This window comes from Elephas maximus, chromosome 15, assembly GCF_024166365.1.
Source record: "Elephas maximus indicus isolate mEleMax1 chromosome 15, mEleMax1 primary haplotype, whole genome shotgun sequence".
In the NCBI taxonomy this organism is placed as follows: Eukaryota; Metazoa; Chordata; class Mammalia; order Proboscidea; family Elephantidae; genus Elephas; species Elephas maximus.
The window spans coordinates 71,460,091-71,486,854 of NC_064833.1; the positions used below are offsets into that span (position 1 = coordinate 71,460,091).

The following is a 26,764-nucleotide window of genomic DNA, read 5'->3' on the forward strand; positions in this document are numbered from 1 at the left end:
CTTTTATGACTGAATAATATTCCATTATATCAATATATTTGTTTATCCATTCATCAGCTGATGGACATTTAGATGGTTGCCACCGTCCCCATTAAACTTTGTAAATTAAAAAACTATTCCTTTGTCATCGTGCTCAACTCCTTTATTAGCATGAGGGTCAGTTTAAAAAATTAAAATTAAAGTGTTTATAGCTTACTTTTTTTTTCTTCCTCAATCAATTTTATTGAGCTTTAATTTACATACATAAAATGCACCCACTTCAAATGTACACTTGGGTTTGAACAAACGTGAACACCCATGTAACTAACTATTTCAGTCAAGGTATAGAACACTCCCGCCATCCCCAAACGGACCCCCTTGTGCCACTTGGAAACCCTGATGGCATAGAGGTTAAGAGCTACGGCTGCTAACCAAAAGGTCTACAGTTCAAATCCCCCAGGTGCTCCTTGGAAACCCTGTGGGGCAGTTCTTCTCTGACCTCTAGGGTTGCTATGAGTTGGAATCAACTCGACAGCAGTGGGTTTGGGTTTTTTGTTATTGTTTTGGTGCCTCATGGCAGTGATTTTTCCCTCTACCCCCACCAGCCACTGGTTCCCTTTCTTTCACTATATATTAGTTTTGTCTGTTCTAGAATTTGATATAAACAAACATACAGAATTACTTTTATGTCAGGCTTCTTTTGCTCAACACCATGTTTTTGAGATTGACCCATATTGCATGTATCAGTAGTTTATTCCTTTTATTGCATAGTAGTATTTCATTGTATAACTCTACTGCAATTTGTTTATCCATTTACCTATTAATGGACATTTGATCTACTTTCTTTAAATTAAACATTAAAATAGTTTTGGATTCCACAGAAAATAATATTCTCATAGAGTTAATTATTCAGTTGTTTAAAAGAAAATCAAGGGGAAAATTGACACTGCTTTATAACCACTTTAATTTTAATGTTTTCTTTGAGAAGTGGCTTTCTGACTTCCATTGTGGACTTTATCAGCAAGACAAGCTGCATATAGGCCTTGAGTTGGTCATTTCATTGAAATTGTACAGAGGTACTTTTCAGAATTTCCCCCTCAAAATTCTATATTCGTATTACTTTATTTTGTCTGTCTTTAATCAGTAGCATTCTTATCCCATGTTTTAGTTTAACTATTTTATTTAATTACTGATACAGCAGAAATTTTTTGACTAGTTCTTATTGCTAACAACAAGTATTTTTTCAGGCCACATCAAAAGTAGGCTATATCTGTCTTCTCATACAAATCTTATAAACAGCATTTCCAAGCATCTGCTTATAAAATATTAAAACATAGTGTATAATTTGGAAACCCTGGTGGCATGCTGTTTAAGTGCTACAGCTGGTAACCAAAAGGTCAGCAGTTCAAATCCACCAGATGCTCCTCGGAAACTCTGTGGGGCAGTTCTGCTCTGTCCTACAGGGTCACTGTGTGTCAGAATCAACTCGACAGCAACGGGTTTGGTGTTTTTGATTTAGTGGCTTACGGAGAGCCAGAGTTTTACTGGCCAAGAAAATTATGTAGCCTCAGGATACTTGAGTATTTTGTTTTGTGTTTGAGTAAATTTTTTAAAATATATTTTGTTATCTGATAATTAGGAATTATTTTGCTAATGAAGTCAGATCTTTGCCAAGTATTTTATACCTTAGTCCCAGGAGTAAAGTATTTGCTTCTATGCTGTTCAATTAGAATATATTTTTATTAGCGATTATTGTACATAAACAATATTACATGTTTGTATCAGCTTAAATATAATTAGCGTTAGCAATGATGTTGTAATCCATTATTCAGACCTTAACAAATGACTGAGGGTTTGCTTCTGTTAAAATAATTACATGATAGAGACGGGAAATAGATTGGTGGTTGCCAGGGGCTGGGGGAAGAAGGGAACAGGGAGTGTGGGTATGGGGTTTCTTTCTGGTGCGATGAAATGTTCTAAAATTATATAGTGGGGGTGGCTGTACAATTCTGTGAATATCCCCTTAAAGGGATAACTTTATGATATGTAAATTATATGCCAATATAGCTGTTATCTAAAAATTATTTTCTTTTTTATTATTATTTTCTTATGATAGCTTTCAGCACACCATTGTTTGTTCCGCCTGGAAATTGCTATTGTGAATAGGATATGTGTTTTCATATTTGCACATAATTTTAAAAACTGACTTATTTTGAGAGAATTGTGATTTCTTTTGAAATGATTGTTTAGGAAAGCTCTCATGACTAGAAACATGATACTCTTCCACTTATTTACTGAAAGACAGATTTATACAGATTAAAAACAAAAAACTTCTGTAGTGAATAATTAAAATGACATAACGTCAGTTCCAGAAGAGCATATTGTATTTTGCTGCAGCCTCTAAGATACAAAACAATGGAGTTTGGAGTTGGGGAGGGCAGGTGCTCTTTGCTATTATTTGTTTTGTTTTATATTTATTTCAGTGTTTCTATCTCCTTGATCCTTCATACTAGCCAGATTTCTATGCCTTGGTACTTTTTCTCTGAAAAGTTTTTCTCCTCCATATTTCCAATGCTACCACCCTGTCCCCAATATTCATTACTACCTTCTAGCTTATTAGAAAGATATGGCAGTCTCCTTCCGCGGAGATTTATAGCCTCGGAAACTCTTCGGGGTCTCTACAAGTCTGAATTGATTCGATGGCAGTGGGTTTGGGTTTGCATTTTCTAGCTAATTAATTGCAGTCTTCCCCTCCAGGTTGGCCTGATCACCCGCTCCAGTCTTCCTACCCACAGCTGCCATGCTGATTAACTTAATAGCACTATTTCATTATCTTATGCAACCGTGAGCAATGGCCATTTACACAGTAAAGTTTTAATTCCTCTATTCTGTGAAAATCAATTTAAGGCCCTCCATGATCTGAGCTCATCTTACCTATCCAGCTTTATTTCTACTCTTCCCAGCCAGAATTTTGACCTAGGTGAGTGATAGTCATATTGTTCCACTATACCACGTTCATTCTCATTTCTATGCCTTTCCTAATGCTGTTCCTCTTGCCTCTTGGGTCATTCTCTGTACCTTTTCCATCCTACTCATCCTTTAAGTCACACCTCAATTTCTACCATATTTGTGAATCTTTTCTCAGTTGAGTCTCCCTTTTCTGAACTCAACGCTTTGATTAGCTGAACTGTCCACTTAACAAAACCGAAACCAAACCCTTTGCCATTGAGTCAATTCTAACTCTTGATGGCCCTATAGGACAGAGTAGAACTGCCCCCATAGGGTTTCCAAGGAGCATCCAGCATCCAAGGACTTGAATTGCTGACCTTTTGGTTAGCAGCCAAGCTCTTAACCACTTCATGTTTTATAGTATTTTTTATAGTCATTTATAGGTGTTAGCTTCATGAAGGTTGCTCTCTTAAAAGACTGAATTATCGTTTAATGTGTGACTTAACATATTTTACATGTTTTGTCAATAGACACTGCATATTGCATTAAAAAACTTCCACGTAATCCTCACAAAGAAGAAATTATAGGCAATGGAGAACACCAGTATGTTTATCTGAAAGATGGAGATTTGATTGCGACTGAGGGAGCTACTCTAAGGTAAATAAACATCCTTTAGCTGGGAAGTAAGGGGGTATATGTGTACATGCTATAAAAAAGGGGAAAGGAAGATTCATGCATACTGCTCAATTATGCGAAGAATATCTTGAGAAGGATACAAAAGAAATCTGATAACATTGGTTACCCTGGGGGAAAGAAAATGGGTAGCTTGCAAAACAAAGAAAAACTTTAGTTTTTGCTTTAAGACATTCTGATTAAGGAAATTTAATATAGAAATCTATGTATTTTAAAAATTTTGGGCCCAATAGACTTGAAAGCAGAGACTCAAACAGAGACCTGTACACCAGTGTACATTGCAGCACTGTTCACAAAAATAAATGCCCATCAGTAGATGAATGAATAAACAAAATGTGGTACGTAATACAGTGGAATACTACTCAGCCAGTAGGAAAAATGAAGTCTTGATACATGCTACATTGTGGATGGAGCTTGAAGACATTATGCTGAGTGATGTAAGTCAATCAGAAGAGGACAAATATTGTATGACCTCACTTATACAAAAAGAAAAGAAAAGGCAAAAGTATAAAGACCAAAGTTTATTAGCGGTTACCCGGGGTGGGAAGCAGTGGGAGGGGGTTCGTGCTGATGGAAAAATTGTGTTGATTAAGGGTAGCGTTGCATAGCTGATTATTGTAATTTCTGTTAATAAGTTGTACACCTGTTCAAAAGTTGAATCGGAAGAAGTTGTGTGATACTTACAGCAGTGACAAAAAAAAAAAAGTAGTTGCTGAGGCTGCTTGTGTACAGCCTAAAACTTCAGGATTTGGCTGCTTTGGAGGTTCAGGGTCATGGTTTCATGTGACATCCCAGTTAATTGGCCTAGTAGCATGTTTAGTGCTTCTTTTCTACCTCCTAGTTTGATATGCGGAAACCCTGGTGGCATAGTAGTTAAGTGCTACGGCTGCTAACCAAGAGGTTGGCAGCTCAAATCTGCCAGGCCCTCCTTGGAAACTCTATGGGGCAGTTCTACCCTGTCCTGTAGGGTCGCTAAGAGTCGGAATCGACTCCAAGGCAGTGGGTGGTGGTAGTTTGATATGTAGTGCCTGAGGTCTTAAAAGCTTGCAAGCAGCCATCCAAGGTTCAACAATTCGTCTCTGTCCCCCGGGAGCAACAGAGAAAGGAGGAGGAAATGGAATGTGTGGCTAATTGCCTCCATGAACAACCGCCTCCTTTGCCATGAGACCAGAAGAACTTGATGGTTCCTGGCTACCATTACTGAACATTTTGATGAAAGATTTTCTGTAGAAGAATCCCGATCAGGTGGGAGAAAATGCAGAACAGAATTTCAAATTCTCGTAGACTTGAGACTTCCTGGAGTGATGATGGTTGGATGAACCCCTGAAACTATTGCCCTGAGATAATCTTTAAACCTTAAACCAAAAATATCCCCTGAAGCCTTCTTAAAAGCAAAGGAGGCTTAACCAGTAAAAAAAAAAAAAAAAAGATGTCTGTCTTGAGCATTATGCTATTTTAAAAACTATGTATGTGGGATCAAATTGGCAATAGCAACTTGAAAGATTAGATAGAAACCTTAGGGTGCCATGAATTTATGTTGATGGGGAGGAATAACTCAGAAAAGGAGGGTGAGAATGATTGCACAACTCGAAGAATGCAATCAGTGTAACTAAATGGCACATGTAGAAACTGTTGAATTGTATATTTTGCTGTGTACATTCTCAACAACAATAGCAAAATAAAAGAAAAAGATGGGGAAAACCAACACAAAGAATCAAGGAACCATAGTTTTAAAATACAGTTACTAGTAAATAATCCCTTCTCCAAATATAAATTCTCATTGTGTGAAAACCTAAATAGAACATTTAATTTACTGATAACTGCAGTTTTCAGTTTCCATTTTTATGTTGTTGTTAGGTGCCATCGAGTCAGTCCCGACTCATAGTGACCCTGTGCACAACAGAACAAAATACTGCCTGGTCCTGCGCCATCCTTACAATTGTTATGCTTGAGCTCGTTGTTGTAGCCACTGTGTCAATCCACCTCGTTGAGGGTCTTCCTCTTTTCCACTGACCCTGTACTCTGCCAAGCATGATGTCCTTCTCCAGGGACTGATCCCTCCTGACAACATGTCCAAAGTATGTAAGGCGCAGTCTCGCCATCCTTGCCTCTAAGGAGCATTCTGGCCACACTTCTTCCAAGACAGATTTGTTCATTCTCTTGGCAGTCCATGGTATATTCAATATTCTTCGCCAACACCACAATTCAAAGGCATCAACTCTTTCGGTCTTCCTTATTCTTTGTCCAGCTTTCACATTCATATGATGTGATTGAAAATACCATGGCTTGGGTCAGGCGTCCCTTAGTCTTCAGGGTGGCATCTTAGCTCTTCAACACTTTGAAGAGGTCCTTTGCAGCAGATTTGCCCAGTGCAATGCGTCTTTTGATTTCTTGACTGCTGCTTCCATGGCAGTTGATTGTGGATCCAAGTAAAATGAAATCCTTGACAACTTCAATCTTTTCTCCTTTTATCATGATGTTGCTCCTTGGTCCAATTGTGAGGATTTTTGTTTTCTTTATGTTGAGGTGTAATCCATACTGAAGGCTGTGGCCTCCTCTTCACTTGCAGCAAGCAAGGTTGTGTCATCTGCATAATGCAGGTTGTTAATGAGTCTTTCTCCAATCCTGATGCCCCGTTCTTCTTCATATAGTCCAGCTTCTCGTATTATTTGTTCAGCATACAGGTTAAATAGTTATGGTGAAAGAATACAACCCTGATGCACACCTTTCCTTACTTTAAACCAATCAGTATCCCCTTGTTCTGTCTGAACAACTGCCTCTTGATCTATATAAAGGTTCCTCCTGAGCACAATCAAGTGTTCTGGAATTCTCATTCTTCGCAATGTTACCCATATTTGTTATGATCCACACAGTCAAATGCCTTTGCATAGTCAATAAAACACAGGTAAACATCCTTCTGGTATTCCCTGCTTTCAGCCAGGATCCATCTGACATCAGCAATGATATCCCTGGTTCCACATCCTCTTCTGATACCAGCCTGAATTTCTGGCAGTTCCCTGTCGATATACTGCTACAGCTATTTTTGAATGATCTTCAGCAAAGTTTGCTTGCGTGTGATATTAATGATACTGTTCTATAATTTCCACATTCGGTTGGATCACCTTTCTTGGGAATAGGCATAAATATGGATCTCTTCCAGTCAGTTGGCCAGGAAGCTGTCTTCCATGTTTCTTGGCATAGATGAGTGAGCACCTCCAGTGCTGTATCTGTTTGTTGAAACATCTCAATTGATATCCACCAATTCCTGGAGCCTTGTTTTTCGCCAGTGCCTTCAGAGCAGCTTGGACTTCTTCTTTCAGTACCGTCGGCTCCTGATCATACGCCACCTCTTGAAATGGTTGAATATCAACTAATTCTTTTTGGTATAATGACTCTGTGTATTCCTTCCATCTTCTTTTGCTGCTTCCTGTGTCGTTTAATATTTTCCCCATGGAATCCTTCACTACTGCAACTCAAGGCTTGAATTTTTTCTTCAGTTCTTTCAGCTTGAGAAACGCTGAGGGTGTTCTTCCCTTTCGGTTTTCCATCTCCAGCTCTTGGCACATGTCATTATAATTCTTTACTTTGTCTTCTCGAGAGGCCCTTTGAAATCTTCTGTTCAGTTCTTTTACTTCATCAATTCTTCCTTTTGCTTTAGCTGCTCGACGCTCAAGAGCAAGTTTCAGAGTCTCCTCTGACATCCATCTTGGTCTTTTCTTTCTTTCCTGTCTTTTGAGTGACCTCTTGCTTTCTTCACGGATGACGTCCTTGATGTCATTCCACAACTTGTCTGGTCTTTGGTCACTAGTGTTCAATGCATCAAATCTATTCTTGAGATGTTCTCTAAATTCAGGTGCGATATACTCAAGGTCATATTTTGGCTCTCATGGAGTTGCTTTGATTTTCTTCAGTTTCAGCTTGAACTTGCATATGAGCAATTGATGGTCTGTTCCACAGTCGGCCCCTGGCCTTGTTCTGACTGATGATATTGAGCTTTTCCATCGTCTCTTTCCACAGATGTAGTCAATTTGATATCTGTGTGTTCCATCTGGCGAGGCCCATGTGTATAGTTGCTGTTTATGTTGGTGAAAGAAAGTATTTGCAATGAAGATAGTCGTTGGTCTTGCAAAATTCTGTCATTCGATCTCCGGCATTGTTTCTGTCACCAAGGCTATATTTTCCAACTGCTGATCCTTCTTTGTTTCCAACTTTCGCATTCCAATCGCCAGTAATTATCAATGCATCTTGATTGCATGTTCGATCAATTTCAGACTGCAGCAGCTAATAAAAATCTTCTATTCATCTTTGGCCCTAGCGGTTGGTGTGTAAATTTTAATAATAGTCATATTAACTGATCTTGAAACATTCTTTTTGATGATGAATGCAACACCATTCCTCTTCGAGTTGTCATTCCCAGCATAGTAGACTATATGATTGTCCAATTCAAAATGGCCAATACCAGTCCATTTCAGCTCACTAATGCCTAGGATATTGATGTTTATGCGTTCCATTTTATTTTTGACGATTTCCAATTTTCCTAGATTCATACTTCGTACATTCCAGGTTCCAATTATTAGTGGATGTTTGCAGGTGTTTCTTCTCATTTTGAGTCATGCCACATCAGCAAATGAAGGTCCCGGAAGCTTTGCTCCATCCACGTCATTAAGGTCGACTCTACTTTGAGGAGACAGCTTTTCCCCACTCATCTTTTGAGTGCCTTCAACCTGGGGGGCTCATCTTCCAGCACTATATCAGACAGTGTTCCACTGCTATTCATAAGGTTTTCACTGGCTAATGCTTTTCAGAAGTAGACTGCCGGATCCTTCTTTCTAGTCTGTCTTAGTCTGGAAGCTCAGCTGAAACCTGTCCTCCATGGGTGACCCTGCTGGTATCTGGATACCGGTGGCATAGCTTCCAGCATCACAGCAACACACAAGCCCCCATGGTACAACAAACTGACAGACACGTGAGGGTTCCATTTTTATAAGATCAGTAAAAGCCAGTTGTTTAACACATTAATATGAAGACTGATTGTTAAGCAAAAGTTCTATGAATTGAAGGTTAAAGTCTGCCAGAATCCCTAAGTAATCTATGTCCAGTTGATTCTTTGTACTGCCAATTAAGAAAATAATAATAATAATAATACAATAGAGGCAGAGATTGATACCCACCAAGAACCCTTGAGGAAAAAAGTAGACAGCTAGCAAGGTTTTTCAGTAATAATTTGATTCCAGATGTAACCTTCAGAAATTTTCTACGAACTAAGTTTAATTTCTCAAAGAAAAGTCAATCTGTGCCCTGACAGGGAACACAACAGAGAACCCCTGAGGGAGCAGGAGAGCAGTGGGATGCAGACCCCAAATTCTCCTAAAAAGACCAGACTTAATGGTCTGACTGAGACTAAAAGGACCCTGGTGGTCATGGCCACCAGACCTTCTGTTGACCCAGGACAGGACCCATTCCCAAAGCCAACTCTTCAGACAGGGATTAGACTGGACAATGGGATGGAGAGGGATGCTGGTAAGGAGTGAGCTTCTTGGATCAGGTGGACACCTGAGACTATGTTGGCATCTCCTGTCCGGAGGAGAGATGAGAGGGTAGAGGGGTTTGAAGCTGGTGGAATGGACAGGAAAAGAGAGAGTGGAGGGAGGGAGCAGGCTGTCTCATTACGGGCAGAGCAATTGGGAGTATGCAGCAAGGTGTATATAAGTTTTTGTGTGAGAGACTGACTTGATTTGTAAACTTTCCCTTAAAGCACAATAAAAATTAAAAAAAAGAAAAGTCAATCTGACAGCTTTTGTTGACTGTCCAGAATTTTCTAAGAGAGTCATCCTTATAAGGTCTACTCTCTCACCAAAGTGACAGAACTAGATAAATTCTCTACCTGGTGAATGGGAAGGCCACAGCTGCAGTTCCTCTGATCTTTAGCAAAGCACTGCTGATGTCATTTCCTTTTCTCCTGTTGCCTATGTGAAGTGAATTTTAACACCGTTTTATGCAAATTAAAGCATTAGCCATGCAGGTGACTGGAAAATTGGAATTTCTGATCCCCTGATTCAAGAAACCCTGTTTTCTTCAGCCGGGAAGAGTTTGGTGTTCTGCTTGTTATAATGCATTCTGTGTGTGATTGTTCATAAGATTAGTCATCAAATGTGATTTGCAATGAAGTGTATGATTGGAAACCATAAAAGCATAGTAGTTTTTAATGTTAGACGTTGGCCTTTCAATATGATTGCTCATTATACTGCTATCTAATGTTCTTGAACCTTATCTCTATTATGTTTTTAACAGATTTTTTAAAAAGATTTTATTGTTTCAATATTTAATATTAAGGATTTGATTGATTTTTATATCTTTAGCAAAGGAGAAAACCTTCTGAGTTATAGTCATTTCAGTTTTTTAAATATTATTGAAAACATGAATTTTGTCAAACGTCTTCTCAGTGTCTAAGGAGATGATCTTATTAGCTGTCTTTGTAGTTTCCTTAATATGGTGAATTATTTTCAGAGATTTTATAATACTGAAACACCTTTGCATTCTTCAGGAAACTTCATTTGGTCATGATGTTATTTTAAATATGCTTTTAGATAGTTAATATCTTGGGCAAGATTTTTATAACAGTATTTGTAAGTGAAATGGGTAGCAGTTTTCTTTACATGCAACCTTTGTCAGGTTTGAGATTCATAAATTTTCTTTCTTCTTCTATGTTCTGGAATAGTTTAAGTAGTAGTGAGATTATCCAACCTTTAAATGTTTGGTAGAATTACCCCATGAAAATACTGAGTCTTTCGTTTCTAGCGGGCTGCCTCTGGGGAGAAAGAAATGGAGCAGAGTAGACAGTAAGAAATCTTGAAGGACTGTTTGATTATTCCTTGTTACATCTTGATTTTTACATTTTAGGTATTGTCTATTAATTTCCCCACTGGAAGAATGGGGATTAGATTTTCTTTTTCTGCTGCATATCGGCACCGTTCTCATCCCCTAAACTCCCATTGTCATCTTTTTGGTTAGATCTTCTTTCAGTGCTTACATTACTATAGCTGTAGACACTATTTAGAGCTGAATATGTAATAAACTATGCTTATTTTCCTTTCCTTTCTCCTGTCTGTATTGGTTCTTCTCCAGGCCCAGTACTGCTCTCATCCCAGAATTCCCTTCATTCTCACCCTGAGATACCTTTTGCCTCTCAACATCGTTGGATCTCTTATTTCCTAAACCTCATATCTTTCTTTCTTTATACGCCCTCTTTTTGGTGGATCCCATCTCCAGTAGGTTCCTGAGAAAGGGTACATATTTGAGACCTTACAGATTTAAAAATGTCTTTTTTTTTTTTTCCGTTTAACTTAAAGCTTGGCTGAGTTTTCGATTCTAAGTTAAAAGTTATGCAACATTCCATTACCCTCTAGTTTCCAATATTGCAACTGAAAAATATGAAACCCTTCTGATTCTTGAATTTTTCTCATCACATTTCCCCCACCCCCCACCACCCTGTACATTGTGAGGCTTAGTTAGCATCAAGCCTCCAGGTGGTCTCTTTTGGTCTGGTCAGTTCACATTTCATTAGCCTCAGGTGTAGTCTGGCTCTCAGGAACTCAGAACAAAAGGCCACATTGCTTTCTGCACCTCACGCATTAGAAGGTAAAGTTGATTTAAAAAATCTCCCAGAAAATACAACAAAAAAAGCAAGAGTATGGAAAATAGGAGAAAAAAGATAGGAGTCTACGATTTCTAACAAAATTAAGGGAGTTTTAGTAAATAAACAAAACAGATGAGAGAAAATAATCAATGAACAACTTCAGGAAAAATTTCTAGAACTGAAGGATACATGATCCAGATTGAAAAGGCCAATAAAGGACCCAGCAAGATAAACTCCTGCCGTGACGCATCATTGTGAAATTTCAGAACACAATAGGCAAGAAACTTTTTGATAACCGCTACTAAAATAAAACATTTACCATTTTAGTGATTAAGTTTGTGCCAGCTACTCTGTTAAGCCCTTAAAACTTGTCTTTGAACTTCCCAGCAACCCTTTGAAACATATCCACATTTTAAAGAAAAGCAAATATTGACAGAAGTTAAATATATACATCTAGTTAAGTATATATAGCTTACAAACACTAGAAAAAAACAGAAGAACAAAGAAAATGCAGTCCGTATAACCAAAGGTGACAGCAATGGAGTCTAATAACCAGAAAGCTTCAACTTTAATATGTATATGTAGTAACTACCCCGTTAGGAAAACAAAGTGTCACACTAAATCCAAATAACACTATTTTTAAGGATATTCATCTCAGTGTTACTAATGTGAAAAAAAAAAAGTGAGCGCAACTGAAAATAAGTGTCCGGCAATAGGAAACTAAATTATGATTCATTCAGACGATGGAATACATGTAATCATTAAAAATCATCTTTTAGAAAAAAAGTTGATGATGTGGGGAAAGTATAATATATTAAGTGAAAATTTTAGATATCAGGGATAAATATCACAATTTTGTTTTTAAAATATAAATATGCATTAAGAATGGAAAAAATTATATTCTTTACAGTAATAAAAGTGCCCTCTTGGTGGTGGAATGATTGGTGATTTTTATCTCCTTTAAGTACTTTTGTATTCTCCAAACTTTATGCAATCAGTGCTTAATACTTTTAAAATAAGGGGGAACCCAACCCAGTGCCGTCGAGTCGATTCCAACTCATAGCAGCCCTATAGGACAGAGTAAAACTGCCACATAGAGTTTCCATGGAGCGCCTGGTGGATTCGAACTGCGGACCCTTTGGTTAGCAGCTGTAGCACTTAACCACTATGCCACCAGGGTTTCCTACAAATAAGGGGGAGGGGTGTTAAATTTGCACTTCAAAGGAAGACATTTGATTTAGTTAAAGGGGAGAATTTTCTGATGATAAGTGGTTTCACACGGGGTGGGGGGCTTGTGTCCAGGGACAGCCCCAGCAAGGAAAGACCCTCGCTATGTGTCCTGGCAGATAATCCGAAGAACTGACACATAGCCTTTTCCAGATTCATACGTTTATTCAGGGAAACTTACACAGGCAAGCAGCTGCTTTCTCCAGTGGCGGCTGGCTGGAGTATTTTCTGCAACCACCTGGCAAGGGACTCAAGTTTATGTACCGTTCCAGCTGGGACCAAGGCTCATCGTTTTCTGCCACGTCCTTGGGCAGTCAGTGTTCCCAGGGACTTCACGTCCAGGCCCAGGTGTTTTCTTTCTTGTTGCTAAGGCATTCTTTGGCCTTGGCCACTGGCCCAGACATGCCTCTCCCGGCCTCGTACCCTTAGCCCGAGTCCATCCCGAATTCATCCCCAGCATGTTTCGGGGAAGAGCAAAGCTGACTCCATTAGGGAGGGGATGCATATAGCTGAATAGCATTACCCTACGGGGGCGGGGGAAAGAGTTTCTTAACTCATTTGGCATCATTTATTTGTATCTTGGGAAACCCTGGTGGCCTAGTGGTTAAGACCTATGGCTGCTGACCAAAAGGTCAGCAGTTTAAATCCGCCAGGCATTTCTTGGAAACCCTAAGAGGCAGTTCTACTCTGTCCAGTAGGGTTGCCAGGAGTCGGAATTGACTCGACGGCAATGTGTTTGGTTTTTGGTTTATTTGTATCTTATCCCAAAATAAGGATAGAGAATAATTTATTTCTCAAAATTTCTTCTAAGCCTAGGAACTGATAATTGTTACTATTTCTTCTTTCAACCAGAGTTATCTACACGCCTGGCCACACTGATGACCACATGGCTCTTCTTTTAGAAGAGGAAAATGCTCTCTTTTCTGGAGATTGCATCCTAGGGGAAGGAACAACTATATTTGAAGACCTTTATGATTACATGAACTCCCTAAAAGAATTACTGAAAATCAAAGCTAATATTATATATCCAGGTAGGTAATTTTTTCTAGCAAACCATTTGTGTCAAATGATGAGAAAGGTTCATTTTGGCGCATTTGTGTGTGTGTTTTGTTTGTGTTTTATTTCTTTGAAGAGATACACATAAACTGCTTCTTTGAAGTATACTAAATCTTTTCTAGCAATGTAATTAAAGAGAATGCTACTGAGGTCTAAAGTCTTGCTCGAAACAGCTATAGAGACGTGAAACAGGTGAAAGCGCAAGGAGCTTTATTTGGTTGGCCAAGCAAAGAAGCACACTGGGACTTTGGTCACCAAGATGGCTCCCCGAACAATGGCTGAAAGAGCTTACTTATTAGGGACAAAAACTGAGGAAGGGTCCTGGCAGGAAGGAGCAAGGTCATTGATTCGTCCGGCCCGAAAAGGCGTTCCGGGGCAGTTCCGTCGTCTGCATTTGCTCAGTCTGAAGTGGGGGGAGGGGGTCTGAAACTGGTTCTTAGGCTCAGACCCTTCGCTTCTGAAAGTCTTCCCCCAATCTTGGGCCACTAAAGTTTGGTTCCATCCGGTGGGAGAAAAGTTCCGGGGTCACCCGGAGGACGGGCTGATGGTTTTGCAAATGTCAGGCAGACCAGATCTGCTTTTCAACTGGTCTGGCAACCCTAGTTTCTTATTTTTCTTACTTCAGAACAGAACCCGGCAGCTTGCCTAAAAAGGAAGACAACTGAAGGGGCAGGTTAGCCTTATCTTGAACCAGCAGCTTGTCTAAAATGGCTGCCCAAAGATTGTTGGTCTCAAGAAAACCAAGAGTTACATAGAAAATTTTTTACAAAGACATAGGGATTTTTTTTTTTTTTAATAACTCCACAGCTGTTCTAATCTTGACTATTAAAGGGAATAATCTTACAGTGAAACAAAAAATTTTTAAATAAGCAATTTTCAATTTTGTTCATTTGATTTCCACTTTGCACCACATTTCAACTTTGTCACCTTCAGTAGCATTTGACCTCCAAGCTTTAGTTTCTTCATTCATGCTGTTGAAACATCATCAGTAGCTGTCGTGTCAACTATAAAAAGATACATTTGTTTCCATCTGCCAGATAAAGAAACCTCCTATTAATATTTCAGATATTACTAACAGCTCTTCAATCTGAATCTCCCCTCCATCCTAAAAGCTATGAAGGACAGAAGACCCAACAGGAGAACCTAGACGGAGAAAGGGTTTGGGTTACTTGTCTGCAAGTTGTAATTTTCTCCTAACCAAACAGCCATGGAAGAATCTGTGAATACAATGTCTTCAGTGCTCTCACGTTTTCTCATGAGTTCCTACTGTTAAGGGGACAGGAAACAAACAGTGGAGCTGGGCATTTGGATTAATATTATGACATGAAAGGAGTGGAAGTGGACAGCTGTTTTTAAAGAGAAGGGGGTAGGTGTTCGATGCACTCACGTTCAAGCTAGGCTAATGAGAGCTGCCTACTAAAAGGTCCTTAGAGTGCTTGCTTTAGTGAATCCAGCAGAATGGCTTATTAGCACAGTAGGAGTTTCTCTTAGTCATTTAGTGCTGCTATAACAGAAATACCACAAGTGGAGGGCTTTAACAAATTTATTTCCTCACAGTAAAGTAGGCTAAAAGTGCAAACTCAGGGCATCAGCTCCGGGGGGATGTTTTCTCTCTCTGTCAGCCTTCTCATCAGCTCCCCTGAGTAGGAGCTTCTCTGTGCAGGAACCCCGGGTCCAAGGGACATGCTCTGTTCCCAGTGCTACTTTCTTGGTGGTATGAGGTCCCCCCTCTCTGCTAGCTTCCCTTTCCTTTTATCTCTTGAGAGAGAAAAGGTGCTTCAGGGCACACCTCAGAGAAACTCCCTGTACATTGGATCATAGGTATGACGTGGTAAGGGTGTTACAATCCCACCCTAATCCTCTTTAACATAAAACTAAAATCACAGAGTGGAGGACAGCCACAGAATACTGGGAATTATCGCCTAACCAAGCTGATACACAGTTTTGAGGGGACACAATTCAATCTATAACGGAGTTTATATGTAAATGATACCTGTAAGCTACCATGTAGTAAAGCTTGCCACCTGTGAGGTACTGTGCAGGGGGGTGTGCAGCTACCATCCTGGCAAAAACTCTGTGAAGCAAGCAGCGGTGTCCTCAGTGCACAGCTGAAGAAACAGGCTCATAGAGATCCAGGAACTTGCGGCCACACAGCCAGTAAGTGATGGTCTGTATTCTAACCAAAGCCATACTCCTTCCATGACAGTAGTCTACGTCAGGATGTTTTATTCTCAGATATTTTAAACATTTCTTCTGCAGACTTATGTAATATATTTGCACCATCTTGAAAAGCAAGTATATGTCAGTATAACTTTATCTGGTTTGTCAAAATTTCTGAATTTTATGCCTCCATTTCTTCTGTAAAAAAAGGGATAATAATAGGATCTACTTCAGGGGATCATTGTCAGAATAATATGTATTAAAAAGTAAGAGTGATGCCTGACACGTATAAGCATTATATAAAGTTAACTATTGTTAAAGTTATTATTTCTATTGCTATTTTTAATTTTTTTGTATTTCTATTGTTAAAGTTTTATTTTTTTAAAGTATATGGTAACATTTTATATAGATTTTATAGGTGTACTTCTCTAATTTTTTTTACCAGTGTACCTAATTTTGAAATCTCTTATACCTGTATATCTTTCTAAATAATTCATATTCGTTGCATATTTAGTATGCTTGCATTTTCAATACATCATACAAATTATTTTTAAATAGAGCGAATTAACTTCGATTGTACTTAATATTTTTTATCTCATTCAAGTAATATCTATAATTTTAATTCAGGACATGGCCCAGTAATCCATAATGCCGAAGCTAAAATTCTACAATACATTTCTCACAGAAATCTTCGAGAACAACAAATTCTGACATTATTTCATGAGAACTTTGAAAAATCATTTACAGTCATGGAGATTGTAAAAATGATGTACAAGGTAATTTTGGTCTGTCTTATTTGTATCTAGCCACAATATTATTAGAATAATACATTTAGTAAACTTTAAATATAGTATAGTAAACTTACCACATCCCAGAACAAAGTAAATCTGTGTTAATTTTACATAGATGACTACTTCTGTAGATTTGAGACCATTTTCAACTTTCTAGAACATAGGAATTAACAAATAAAAACCGGTCTTGAACAAAAATAGCTATCCCAAGCCAGTCGTTAAACCTTATGTACTTTATTCTGCAGGAGAGATTGTTATCAACAGCCCGATGATTAAGCTTTATAATGATTTATATATTCCTCTAGCCATCTCATATATCTTATAGGGTCGCTGTGAGTCGGAATCAACTCTACAGCAGTGGGGGTTTTTTCTAGCCATCTTGTTTATCTGGTTTCCTAGCCTGCAGCAAGTGAGAAGGGGTGATCTGCTAAAGACAAATATTGGGATAATAGCAGTGAGAAGTAGTAGAGATGTCTAAGGTGGAGAAAATAATGTATCAAAGAACCTGAGCAGCATGGTTTAGTATATAGGGGAAGAATCCCACACCTCAGTGACCTCTGAGCACATCACTGTCTATCAGCACTATGAGATAATTGATTAGTGTAATTTAGTCTTTTCAGGAAACGTTCATTAGATGTGTAGGCATTATAGCTTAGAGGTTAAGAATTATGATTTGCCCAGATAACCTTTGAACTTGGATTTGAAGTTATTTCTACAGGTCACCTTTCAGCCAAATAATAAGTTGGCTGATAAAATAAACAAGATCACCCATGAGTAATGTACTCCCTTAAGCCTTAACTGTACGAGACCAAATGGTCAACATTTACCCAGAAGCAATGATGAGAAGGCAGGGAGAGGCAGGGAAGCTAGATCAGTGGAAGCAGAACAAACAGAATGGAAGTAATGAGAATGCTGACACACCGTAAAAATTACAGCCAAGGGCACAGAACAATTTGTATAAAAATTGTTAAATGGAAACCTGGTTTTCTGTGTAAACTTTCACCTAAAACACAATAAAATATTATTAAGAAGAAAAAAAATGTAGGATTTGCAGCAACACTAGCTGGGTTTAGGAATCCCTGGGTGGTGCAGAACAGTTAAGTGCTCGACTACTAACCAAAAGGTTGGCGATTTTAACCCACATAGAGGTGCCTCAGAAGATAGACCTGACAATCTGCTTCTGAAATGTCACAGCCTTTATAAGCCTATGGAGCAATTCTGCTCTGCACAGATGGGGCTGCAATGAGTCAGAATCCACTCAACGACAACTAGCAACAGCAACACTTGGGTTTAAACCTTCACACTCCCGCCTGCTATGTGTCAAGTTATTTAATTTCTGTATGCCTCAGTTTGATTACCTGTAGAATGAGGATGGTAATACTGATCTTTTAAGATTTTTGTAAGGACTAAGAGGCAATTTCTGTTAAGTTCTTAATACAGTGCCAGGCAAATAGTAAATATCCAGTAATATTTATTAGTAGTAGTAATAATAATATTCCCACTACCATCACCAGTGTAGCTACCTGTGCTAGGCTCTAGCAATACAAAAATAAATAAGATAAAGGTCCTTGTCCTCTTGATCTGTCTTCATCTGTCTATTGGAGAGACATGAATAAGCACATAACATATTTACAGAGTTGTACAGCCATCACCACAATCAATTTTAGAACATTTTCATCACCCTGTAAGGAAACCCATACCCTTTAGCAGTCACTCCCCATTTTCCCCCAAACCTCCTGCCCCCCTCAACCCTAGGCAACCACTAAGCTACTTTCTGTCTCTGTGGATTTGCCTATTCTGGATATGTCATATAAATAGAATCATATAATATTCTTTTGTAACTGGCTCCTTTCACTTAGCATAAAGTTTTTGAGGTTCATCCATGTGGCAGCATATATCATTACTTCATTTCCTTTTATGGCCAAATTAATATTTCATTGTTTGGATATATCACGTCTTATTTATCCATTCATCATTTGGTGGACATGTGGGTGGTTATCACTTTTTGGCTATTGTGAGTAAACATTTCATGTACAAGTTTTCATGTGGACTTACGTTTTCATTTCTCTTGGGCATATACCTAGGAGTAGAATTGCTGGGTCATATGGTAACTCTGTGTTTAACTTTTGAGGAACTGCCATACTGTTTTCAACAGCAACTACACTATTTTATAATCCTTTTAGCAGTGTATGAGAATTCCAGTTTCTCAAGTTGTATTAAATTTTAATTAATGTAAATAGACATGTGGCTAATGATTACTGTGTTGGGCAATGCAATTTTAGAGAGTTATAGAGCTTCTCTAGCAACTTAGCGTGTATCAGACTAACAATGCATGAGTTATGTACCCTAAGAGCAACACATTATTTCTTGAGAATGGTTTAGATAACTAAGGAGAATCTATGATCAAATATTTAAGAGAATAGTTAATTGCTGTTCTAATGACTATTGATTCACTTCTTCCATACGTCCTTACTACTACAGGGTAATTCCGGGAGAATTGGCCTTCAGTTTTAATAAATCAACTTCTCAGTACCCGAGCACAATTTTAAATGGAATAAATTACTGTGTTTGAAAGTCTCCTGCCGCTTATTTAGTTAGGAAAAGTGACTGTATTGATCATAATATACATAAAAGACTTGATAAATAAACTTCAGTATTTTTTATAGTACTTTTCTTTTAGTTACATGTTTAATTTTTGTGAGATCAATTCCTCATACGTTTTCTTGTATGAACTTTTACTTTGTTAAATACTACTTGAAAAAGTTTAAAGTTGAAAATTTTATTGATATGTTAACCTAAATATTTATTATATATGACATTCGGAGGTATTTTGTTTCGAACCTGCCTGAGTTTAAATGCTAGCTCTACCACTTTCTAGCTGTGTAACCTTGGAATCGTGACCTCTCAGTGTCAATTTTTTCATCTGTTCAAGAGAGATAATAGTCTATCTCACAGCATTGTTACGAGGATCAGTTAATACATGAAAACCTCTCAGAAAAGTGTCTGGTGCATATTAAGTACTATAAAAATTTACCGTTATTTTCTTTTTTTTATAACTCCTCAATTCAGCTTTCAAAATATAATTTATAAATTATTCAACCATGGAATCTATTAAAATCTGAATTTCAGGAAAGTATATCATCAAGGGAAGAAAAACATTGTCTTCGAAATAAAGTGTATTTAGTAACATTCCCTTATTTTTAATGAGATTCATTTTACTTTAGATTAATAACCACAGTAATAAATCATTTGAAACTGAAGTTTACAAGGATAAGCACAATGGCTTATATAACAAACAGTTTGTAATCATCTGAGATGGGAAATATTACACGCGTTGGTGCTAAACTGGTTTAAATGCCAGGGACATCATGAAACATTATATAAAACAATGAGGCATAAAAGGAGATCAAGCAGAGTTTGGTCTCTCCTCTCTTGAAAAAGAGACACTTTAATATTTAAACTTTAGTTTGACTTTGAACACAAAGCAAAAAGAGATAGCTGAAGGAGGAGAATCCCAGCACAGATAGCAAGGGAGTGGTGCCAAGAATAGGTGGAGGGATTAGCCTTGGAAAGGAAGAATTTTTTTCTTATGAAGCTTTAAGAAAAGAAATCTTTGGAGAGAAGAGGCCATGGGGTAGGGGCAAGGTACTTAAGGACAAGATAAAGGTTTGGAATAACTGCTAATAAGAAATGGAAATATGACCAGATGTCACAAAAGGCTCAGCAAAGATTGTAAAGGGGAGAATAGCTAGCTGTTCACCAACTTCCTTTTAAAACATTGAACATACTCGAACAGACTTCTGTTAAAAATTTATTTCCAAGTCAGTTCTTTGAACAAGTACGTGACACACACAATGCCACTGCCCTAACGTCCAGCATGGACTACAAAGGGACCCTTCCCCAAGAGTGTGATTTCATTTGCCATCATTGTGAATTTTCTCCTCCCCTTTCCCTATCCCAACCTGACTATGTCTGAGACCAATAATCCTTTTTTTCCATAAATATAATCCTTATTTAAAGAAAAAAGGAATCATTTGCTTTGTCATTCAGATAACATTTGTCAAATATTACATTATTGTGTTAGCCAGAGCAAACACAGAAGTCATGAGTCATGAAATTGAAATATGTATTCTTTTATAAAGGTGTGCAAAAATATTGTAATGTAACCTAATAAATAGGCCACAGGGCCAACTGCCTATAGCATCAAAAATATCTAAGAATAATTTTTGCATTCATTTATTTATAAACTATTAATGATTTCCTACTTTGTGCCTTTATACTAAGTTGTGGGTATTCAGTAGTGGACAAAGCATATACTGCATATATGTATACATTTGGAGCTTATGGTCTATTTTATCTATAGGAGTATAGTGACGTAAAGCAAGATCTGTACAAGGTAAGATCATTTGGGTTATTTCTGTATAAAAATGTATTTAAGTTAAGCTTTTCTTTTGTTGCATCTTGTTTTTCTTTAAAGGTCTCAAAAGGATCAACTTCTTTTTTAAAAAAGAAATTTTTTCTTTCACCTACATTTTTCTTTTAGGATACTCCTGAGCATTTGCATAACATGGCTAGAAATAATGTCCTGCTTCATTTGAAAAAATTGGAAAAAGAAGGAAAAATATGTAAGTATACTTCCAAATTTTAATTCTGTTATTGTCATCATCTAAAATATTTTTCTTTTTAGGAAAAATAATCCCAATCAGTGTTCTCCCCTGAATGTCACTTTAAGTAGGAGAGACAGACACTAGGAAGAATTATTAGCACAAGGCCAGTTGACCACAAATTGGAACCAAAAGCTCCTATAGGAATTAGAACCCTGCGAAGGGGCTCCAACCCTCACCAGCCAGGATGACAGTCAAATGCAGGTAGCCAGAAGGTAGCTTCTCTTACCTCAGACCACAAGACCATGAAGAATTTTACATGTAGAAGATTTGGGAACGACCAGAGTTTTTAAGCAGTCGTATATTTTTTATTTAAAGGCAGTAAACTCAAAAATAGTAAAGCAGTAATGGTGTAATTGTTTAGTAGTATTAGATTAATTTGTCAAATTAATAATCTTTGTAGATGTTTAATCCTTAAAATCAAGGGGTTAAAAGCATGAATTCTATGTAGAAGCCTTACCAGTGTCTTTACATGTACAAATAGTAAAAAAAAAAAAAAAAAATCAACTTTATCTTGAACAACAAGATTATTTTAGGAATGAACACTTTTTCTAGCCATAAGATAACTTAAAATCCAGTGTATTTACTTACTTGCATTAAATTTTTACTCTGATTTTTTTTGTTTCCACAGTTAGCACCACAGATCCTGACAGGAAATGGAGAGCTCAGCTTTAGTTTCAGATTAATGAAGTACTTGTTTTGGGTTTTTTTAAGAAAATGGTAGGTTTTCTTAGCTTTAATTTTTTTTAGAGAGAATGATATTTGTTCTTAAATATGGATTGCTTACGGAGAATATGGAGTGTAGATCATAACCCTAGATACTCTCTAAAATAATGTCATATTTATTCCAAATATGTAAATTATGTTATACATCTCTAATAGAGAATATTTATATAACCTTGGTCTTAAAAGATTTTACAAAAAATTCAGAATCCAAAACTTTTATCAACTTTCAATAGATTAACTGAAATGGTTACTTTAAAAATAATAAATTTGTATAATTTAAACTGCATATTATTCTTGGAGATTCGTTATCTTTTACCAGTGGTCAGTAATATTTTCTCTGGGTGCTTCAGATAACAGTGTAGATTTTTTTGTAACCCTTCCTTTTCCTTGACATTTGTATCTATAGACGTCAGCTTTGTTTTCATGTTTCTACTAATTATGATTATGCATTAGTTCAATAACTCTGTATAATATAGTATAACGATATCCCGCAAGTGATCCATACAAATCAATATTCAGTAATTGAAAAATATTAAATTCCCAATAAAAGGCATTATGATGATCAATTGTTTCTGTAATCTATCAGTACACCAACTTATTTCCCAAGTTTAGATTTTAGTATATAATTGTAAAAGCATTTTTAATATAAGTAATATTCTTTAATAGTGGTTAGGTTCTTAGGGTAGCCCACCAATGCTTATTTAATCCATAAGTTTGTCAAACTGTAATACTAAAATGAGCTCAGAATCATGAGAGCACGTTTCCCTAAAGGTAAGACTTAAAATTTTTAAAAGCTTTCATATCCCCACCTCTTTCTGCCCTTTTTCCCCAAGATCCTTAGCAATTTCATACCATTTTAAACTCTTATCCCCATGCCCTGGAGACCTGCTGTTTTCCCTAAACGGTTCTGTATTATAAAATAACTGTAAATATCCCCCCAACACCACCACCAAGAAGAAGAAAAAAATAAGCCCATTCCTTCAGTATAGTATATATCAGCAAAATTTAAACAAGAAATCTCATTATATAAATGCTTCTCTTCCATTTATATGTGAAGAATGAAAACACCATTCAGTTAGTCAAATCAAAAAGCAAGGAGTTATTTTTTATATACCTGGCTCATCTCATATGCAGTTCTTCATCAAGTGTTTCCTGCCCATTCCACGTCCAGAATTTATCATTATTTCCAACTCCAGGAGTACTCCTTAGTCCAGGCCGTCACCTTTTCTTGCCTGGGCTACTACAGTAACCTTTAACTCTAGTCTGCCTGCTCCATCTCGTGGAGGGAGTTAGGGGATAGGGATGAGAAGGGCATTCTGAGCTGAGGAAATCTCATGCACAAAGCCGTGGAGTCATTGTCTTTTTAAAATACCATGGCATACTTCAGATACTGCAGGCTGCAAGAGGATTTATTAGAAGATGGGTGATAATGGAAGGCTATTGAAAAAGTCTAGGCAAGTGAGAGCTTTAACAAAAGCAAATGGCATTAAAGGTATGTGTGTGTTAGGGCTGTGACCAGTACTGGGGAGACAAAGGGAGACAAAACAGCATCTCGAAAGAAGCTCATATCCTAGTTGTGGAGACACACAAGTACAGTATGGAGTACCACTAAGTTTGTTTGGAGTAAAGGAAGAACATCTAACCTAGTTGAGATCTAGAAAGCTGCTAAGAAGAGCCTGAGCAGAGTCTTAAAAGCTAAGTAGTAGCCAGGAGAAGTTAGGGGTATTCATTTGGGAGATGGGAGGGATGGTTTTTTTGGAGCAAATAGTGTATGCATGTAAACAGAGGTATGGTAGAGTATCACATGGTAAGGAAACTGTAAGAAATGTTATATGACTACAGTATATGGTGTTAGTGGGTTGAGGTCGTAGGGAGAATCTCACGGAACACAGAAATTTCACAGGAACAAATGTGTAGTTATTCAGCCATGCTTCACACAGGCTAGAGTATCTATAATTCAGAAATTGGACAGCAGATCACGTTCCAAGGCAGTTCTACTGTTATGTTGTTGCCTCCTCAACAGCAAGAGTTTGTCCCCCACCATTATGGTGCTTTCATCCCTCTTTGTTTCCGGCACTCCATTCAGTTACTTTACCCTCTATTAACTACCCAGTGGTTTTGATTACTCATAGCTTCTGCTTACTCATTTTCTGTCTGCTCAAGAGTTTCTACAGCCTCGTCATCCATCTCTGCCTTCTCTGTGTATCTTCAGCTTCTGTTATGCAACCAACTGAGTAGCTTTTTTTGTGTCTCAGATTCAGAACTCCTCACAGAAGAGGGTCTGATTGGTATAATTAACTGTCATTTCCGTCTGAGAGCGCTTTCCTGCCATATTGTCTTGTATGTTACTGACCAGCCTTTATGGTAAGTGCCCTGGACCAACCATCAAGGACCAGAGGGATCACAGGGAATTTTATCAGAAGAGGACTCCATTCAACTGAGGCACTGGCCAGGATAAGCACCCTGAGATTTGGCCTTTTCAGTACAGTGGGCGGGAGTTGGGTATGGCAGAAGAAGTCTCAAAGATAGTAAGTGGAAGGAGTAACAGATAAGAGGAATAGGACTTAGAGACCTATTAGATCTTGAGGAATAGGGATCAGGTAGAAAGAGAGACATCTAGGAGAGCTATAGATTTCTGGCTTGGGCAGCTGATTAGAGTAGATGTTGACTTGATAACAAGGATAAGGGAATACAAGAAATGGGACAGGTAGATAGGGAAGGGAAGAAAAATATATCGTACTATACGTATGAATTTGAGGTACCAGGATACATCCAGGGGGAGGAGCTATGTAGTAGGCACTTAAATACATGGGACTGGAGCAGAATAGATAGGATATATTTTGTTATAGGTGACAGAAACTAGCTTAAGCAAAAGGGGAAATTACTTGGTGCATACAACTAATCTGAAAAAGATGAGGGTGGATCTGGACTTGTGAACAAGTACAGGGATTTGTATCCTGTCAGTACAACCCCCAACCTCTCATCTCTGTTTCTTTCTGAGGGTCAGAAACCCCCATAAAAGATTGGCTTCTTCACATGGCAAAGGGCATGGCTTTGGGCATCTCTAGGCACATATCCTAACCACTCCATAACCAGCAGGATAAGCTGGTTCTTCCAGCTCCAGTTTGAAAAATCTTAGAGGAAGGGTTCTGAGTAGTTTGCATTGGCTCATTACACAATCCTTAGACCAGCCTTGTAGCCAGGGAAACATGAGGGACTGTATTTGGCCCATATTTGGTCGCCTGCCTGCGTACACCTATGGCTGGAGTGGGCGAGGTCTGTCCTCAAAAGAGGAGCATCACAGGAAGATTCTGGAACAATATTGTTTCCTTACTGAATAGCTTTCCCCTCCCTGCTTCTTTCAATGTCTGTAAAATGTATGATAAACTAATTAGAGTTCTCTGTGGTAACTCAGAATGTTTGGGCCAACTCTGCAACCTTAACCTTTTCTGTGTATTTCTGTAAAAAAAAATTTTTTTTTGTATTTTTAAGTTATTTGGTAGTATTTATGTATATCCTGATTATCACTTTAAGAAAAAGTCAGTGAACTTAGCTAGTAACAGGGAAATTGAGAAAAGATCTAAGTGCAGTTATTTTTTTAATTCTGCCAGTACTATCAATCAGTGTTTCTTCCCTTGCAGATTTCTCTGTGCTTACCAGAGCAACAGATCCCAGTTGTGGACATGGTATCACTTAGAAGGGAACATGAATCAATATGACACTCGCTTTTTCAATATAACAATGGGTCCTTAAAAAATCCAAGGAGGAAATTATTTACATCCTAGAGTTACATCCAACGAGATTTGTACCCAACAAGATGGATTTATACAGTGGCTACAACAATGGACTAAAACATACAACAACTGTGAGGATGGCACAGGACCGGGCAATATTTCCTTTTGTTGTAAATAGGTTCTCTATATGAGCCGGAACCAGTTCGACAGCACCTAACAATAACAACAGAGATTTATAACCAACCCAACTATCAATCATGTGAATGTAAGGACTCAAAAAGTGTACCTCTCTTAGGGAATTGCTTGATGCTATGCACCAGAAAAAGAGAGGAAAACAAAATCAAAATAGTAAATTTAAAACCAAAATGTAAAAAGAAATTCTAGAACAGAAATGTGCCCAAAGCCGCCTCCATATTAGACCAGAAGGAAGGAAGAACTTTAGAGGGCAAAATGGAATGGATATGTTATCTGATAAATTTGAGCATTGGGAGGAAAAAAACTGTTGGTAGTCATAAAACAACTTTAGTTAAGCAATTCAATTAAAAATCAGTTCAAAGAAAACTATGCTGATGAAAAAAATGAAGCAATTGCTTATTACAAAAAACAAAAGTTGTGCAAGGAAGGAAATGAAATACTATCAGTCTCTACAGTTTTACATAGGCAATAATGTAAATACTGGCTAAAAATTGTGTTTTAAATATAATAGGGATAATAAGTGAAAGGAAATGGAAAGTTAGGAATGCTAAGTCATCACTTAGATAACAGTCAAGAAAGACTAAAATTGATAAGTCATGAAATAGAAGTATAAGCATTTTATTGGTTAATACCTGTGACGGTTAATGTTATATGTCAACTTGGCTAGGCCATGATTCCCAGCGTTGTATAATTGTCCTCCATTTTGTGGTATTGTGTAATTATGTGTTGTAAATCCTACATCTTTATATGTTAATAAGGCAGGATTGGTGTGGGGTATATCTTGAGTCACACACTTACTAAAAAGGGCATGACTCAAGTCACAGCCTTATTCAAGTCACACCCTTACTCAGGCCTTGAGGGTGTGGTCTATATCCAGTATATATGAATGCTCTGGCAAAGCCTTCTCCCACACTGTGGATCCTGCATCTGGCTTGTCGTCATATGACCTCCAGT

General features: G+C 37.8%; 1 protein-coding gene across 2 annotated transcripts in view; it reads left to right on the forward strand.

Moving 5' to 3' along the window:
• LACTB2 (lactamase beta 2) overlaps positions 1-25,864 on the forward strand; it is a 46,272-nt gene extending 20,408 nt beyond the window's left edge. For both annotated transcript variants that reach the window (XM_049853563.1, XM_049853562.1), the window contains 6 exons: positions 3,459-3,585; positions 13,337-13,515; positions 16,328-16,476; positions 21,035-21,116; positions 21,787-21,875; positions 25,523-25,864. In XM_049853563.1, the coding sequence (XP_049709520.1) occupies positions 3,459-3,585; positions 13,337-13,515; positions 16,328-16,476; positions 21,035-21,116; positions 21,787-21,830 (581 nt within the window). In that variant the 3' untranslated portion in view covers positions 21,831-21,875; positions 25,523-25,864. The remainder of the gene's footprint in view (positions 1-3,458; positions 3,586-13,336; positions 13,516-16,327; positions 16,477-21,034; positions 21,117-21,786; positions 21,876-25,522) is intronic.
• The last annotated feature ends 900 nt before the right edge of the window (positions 25,865-26,764 follow it).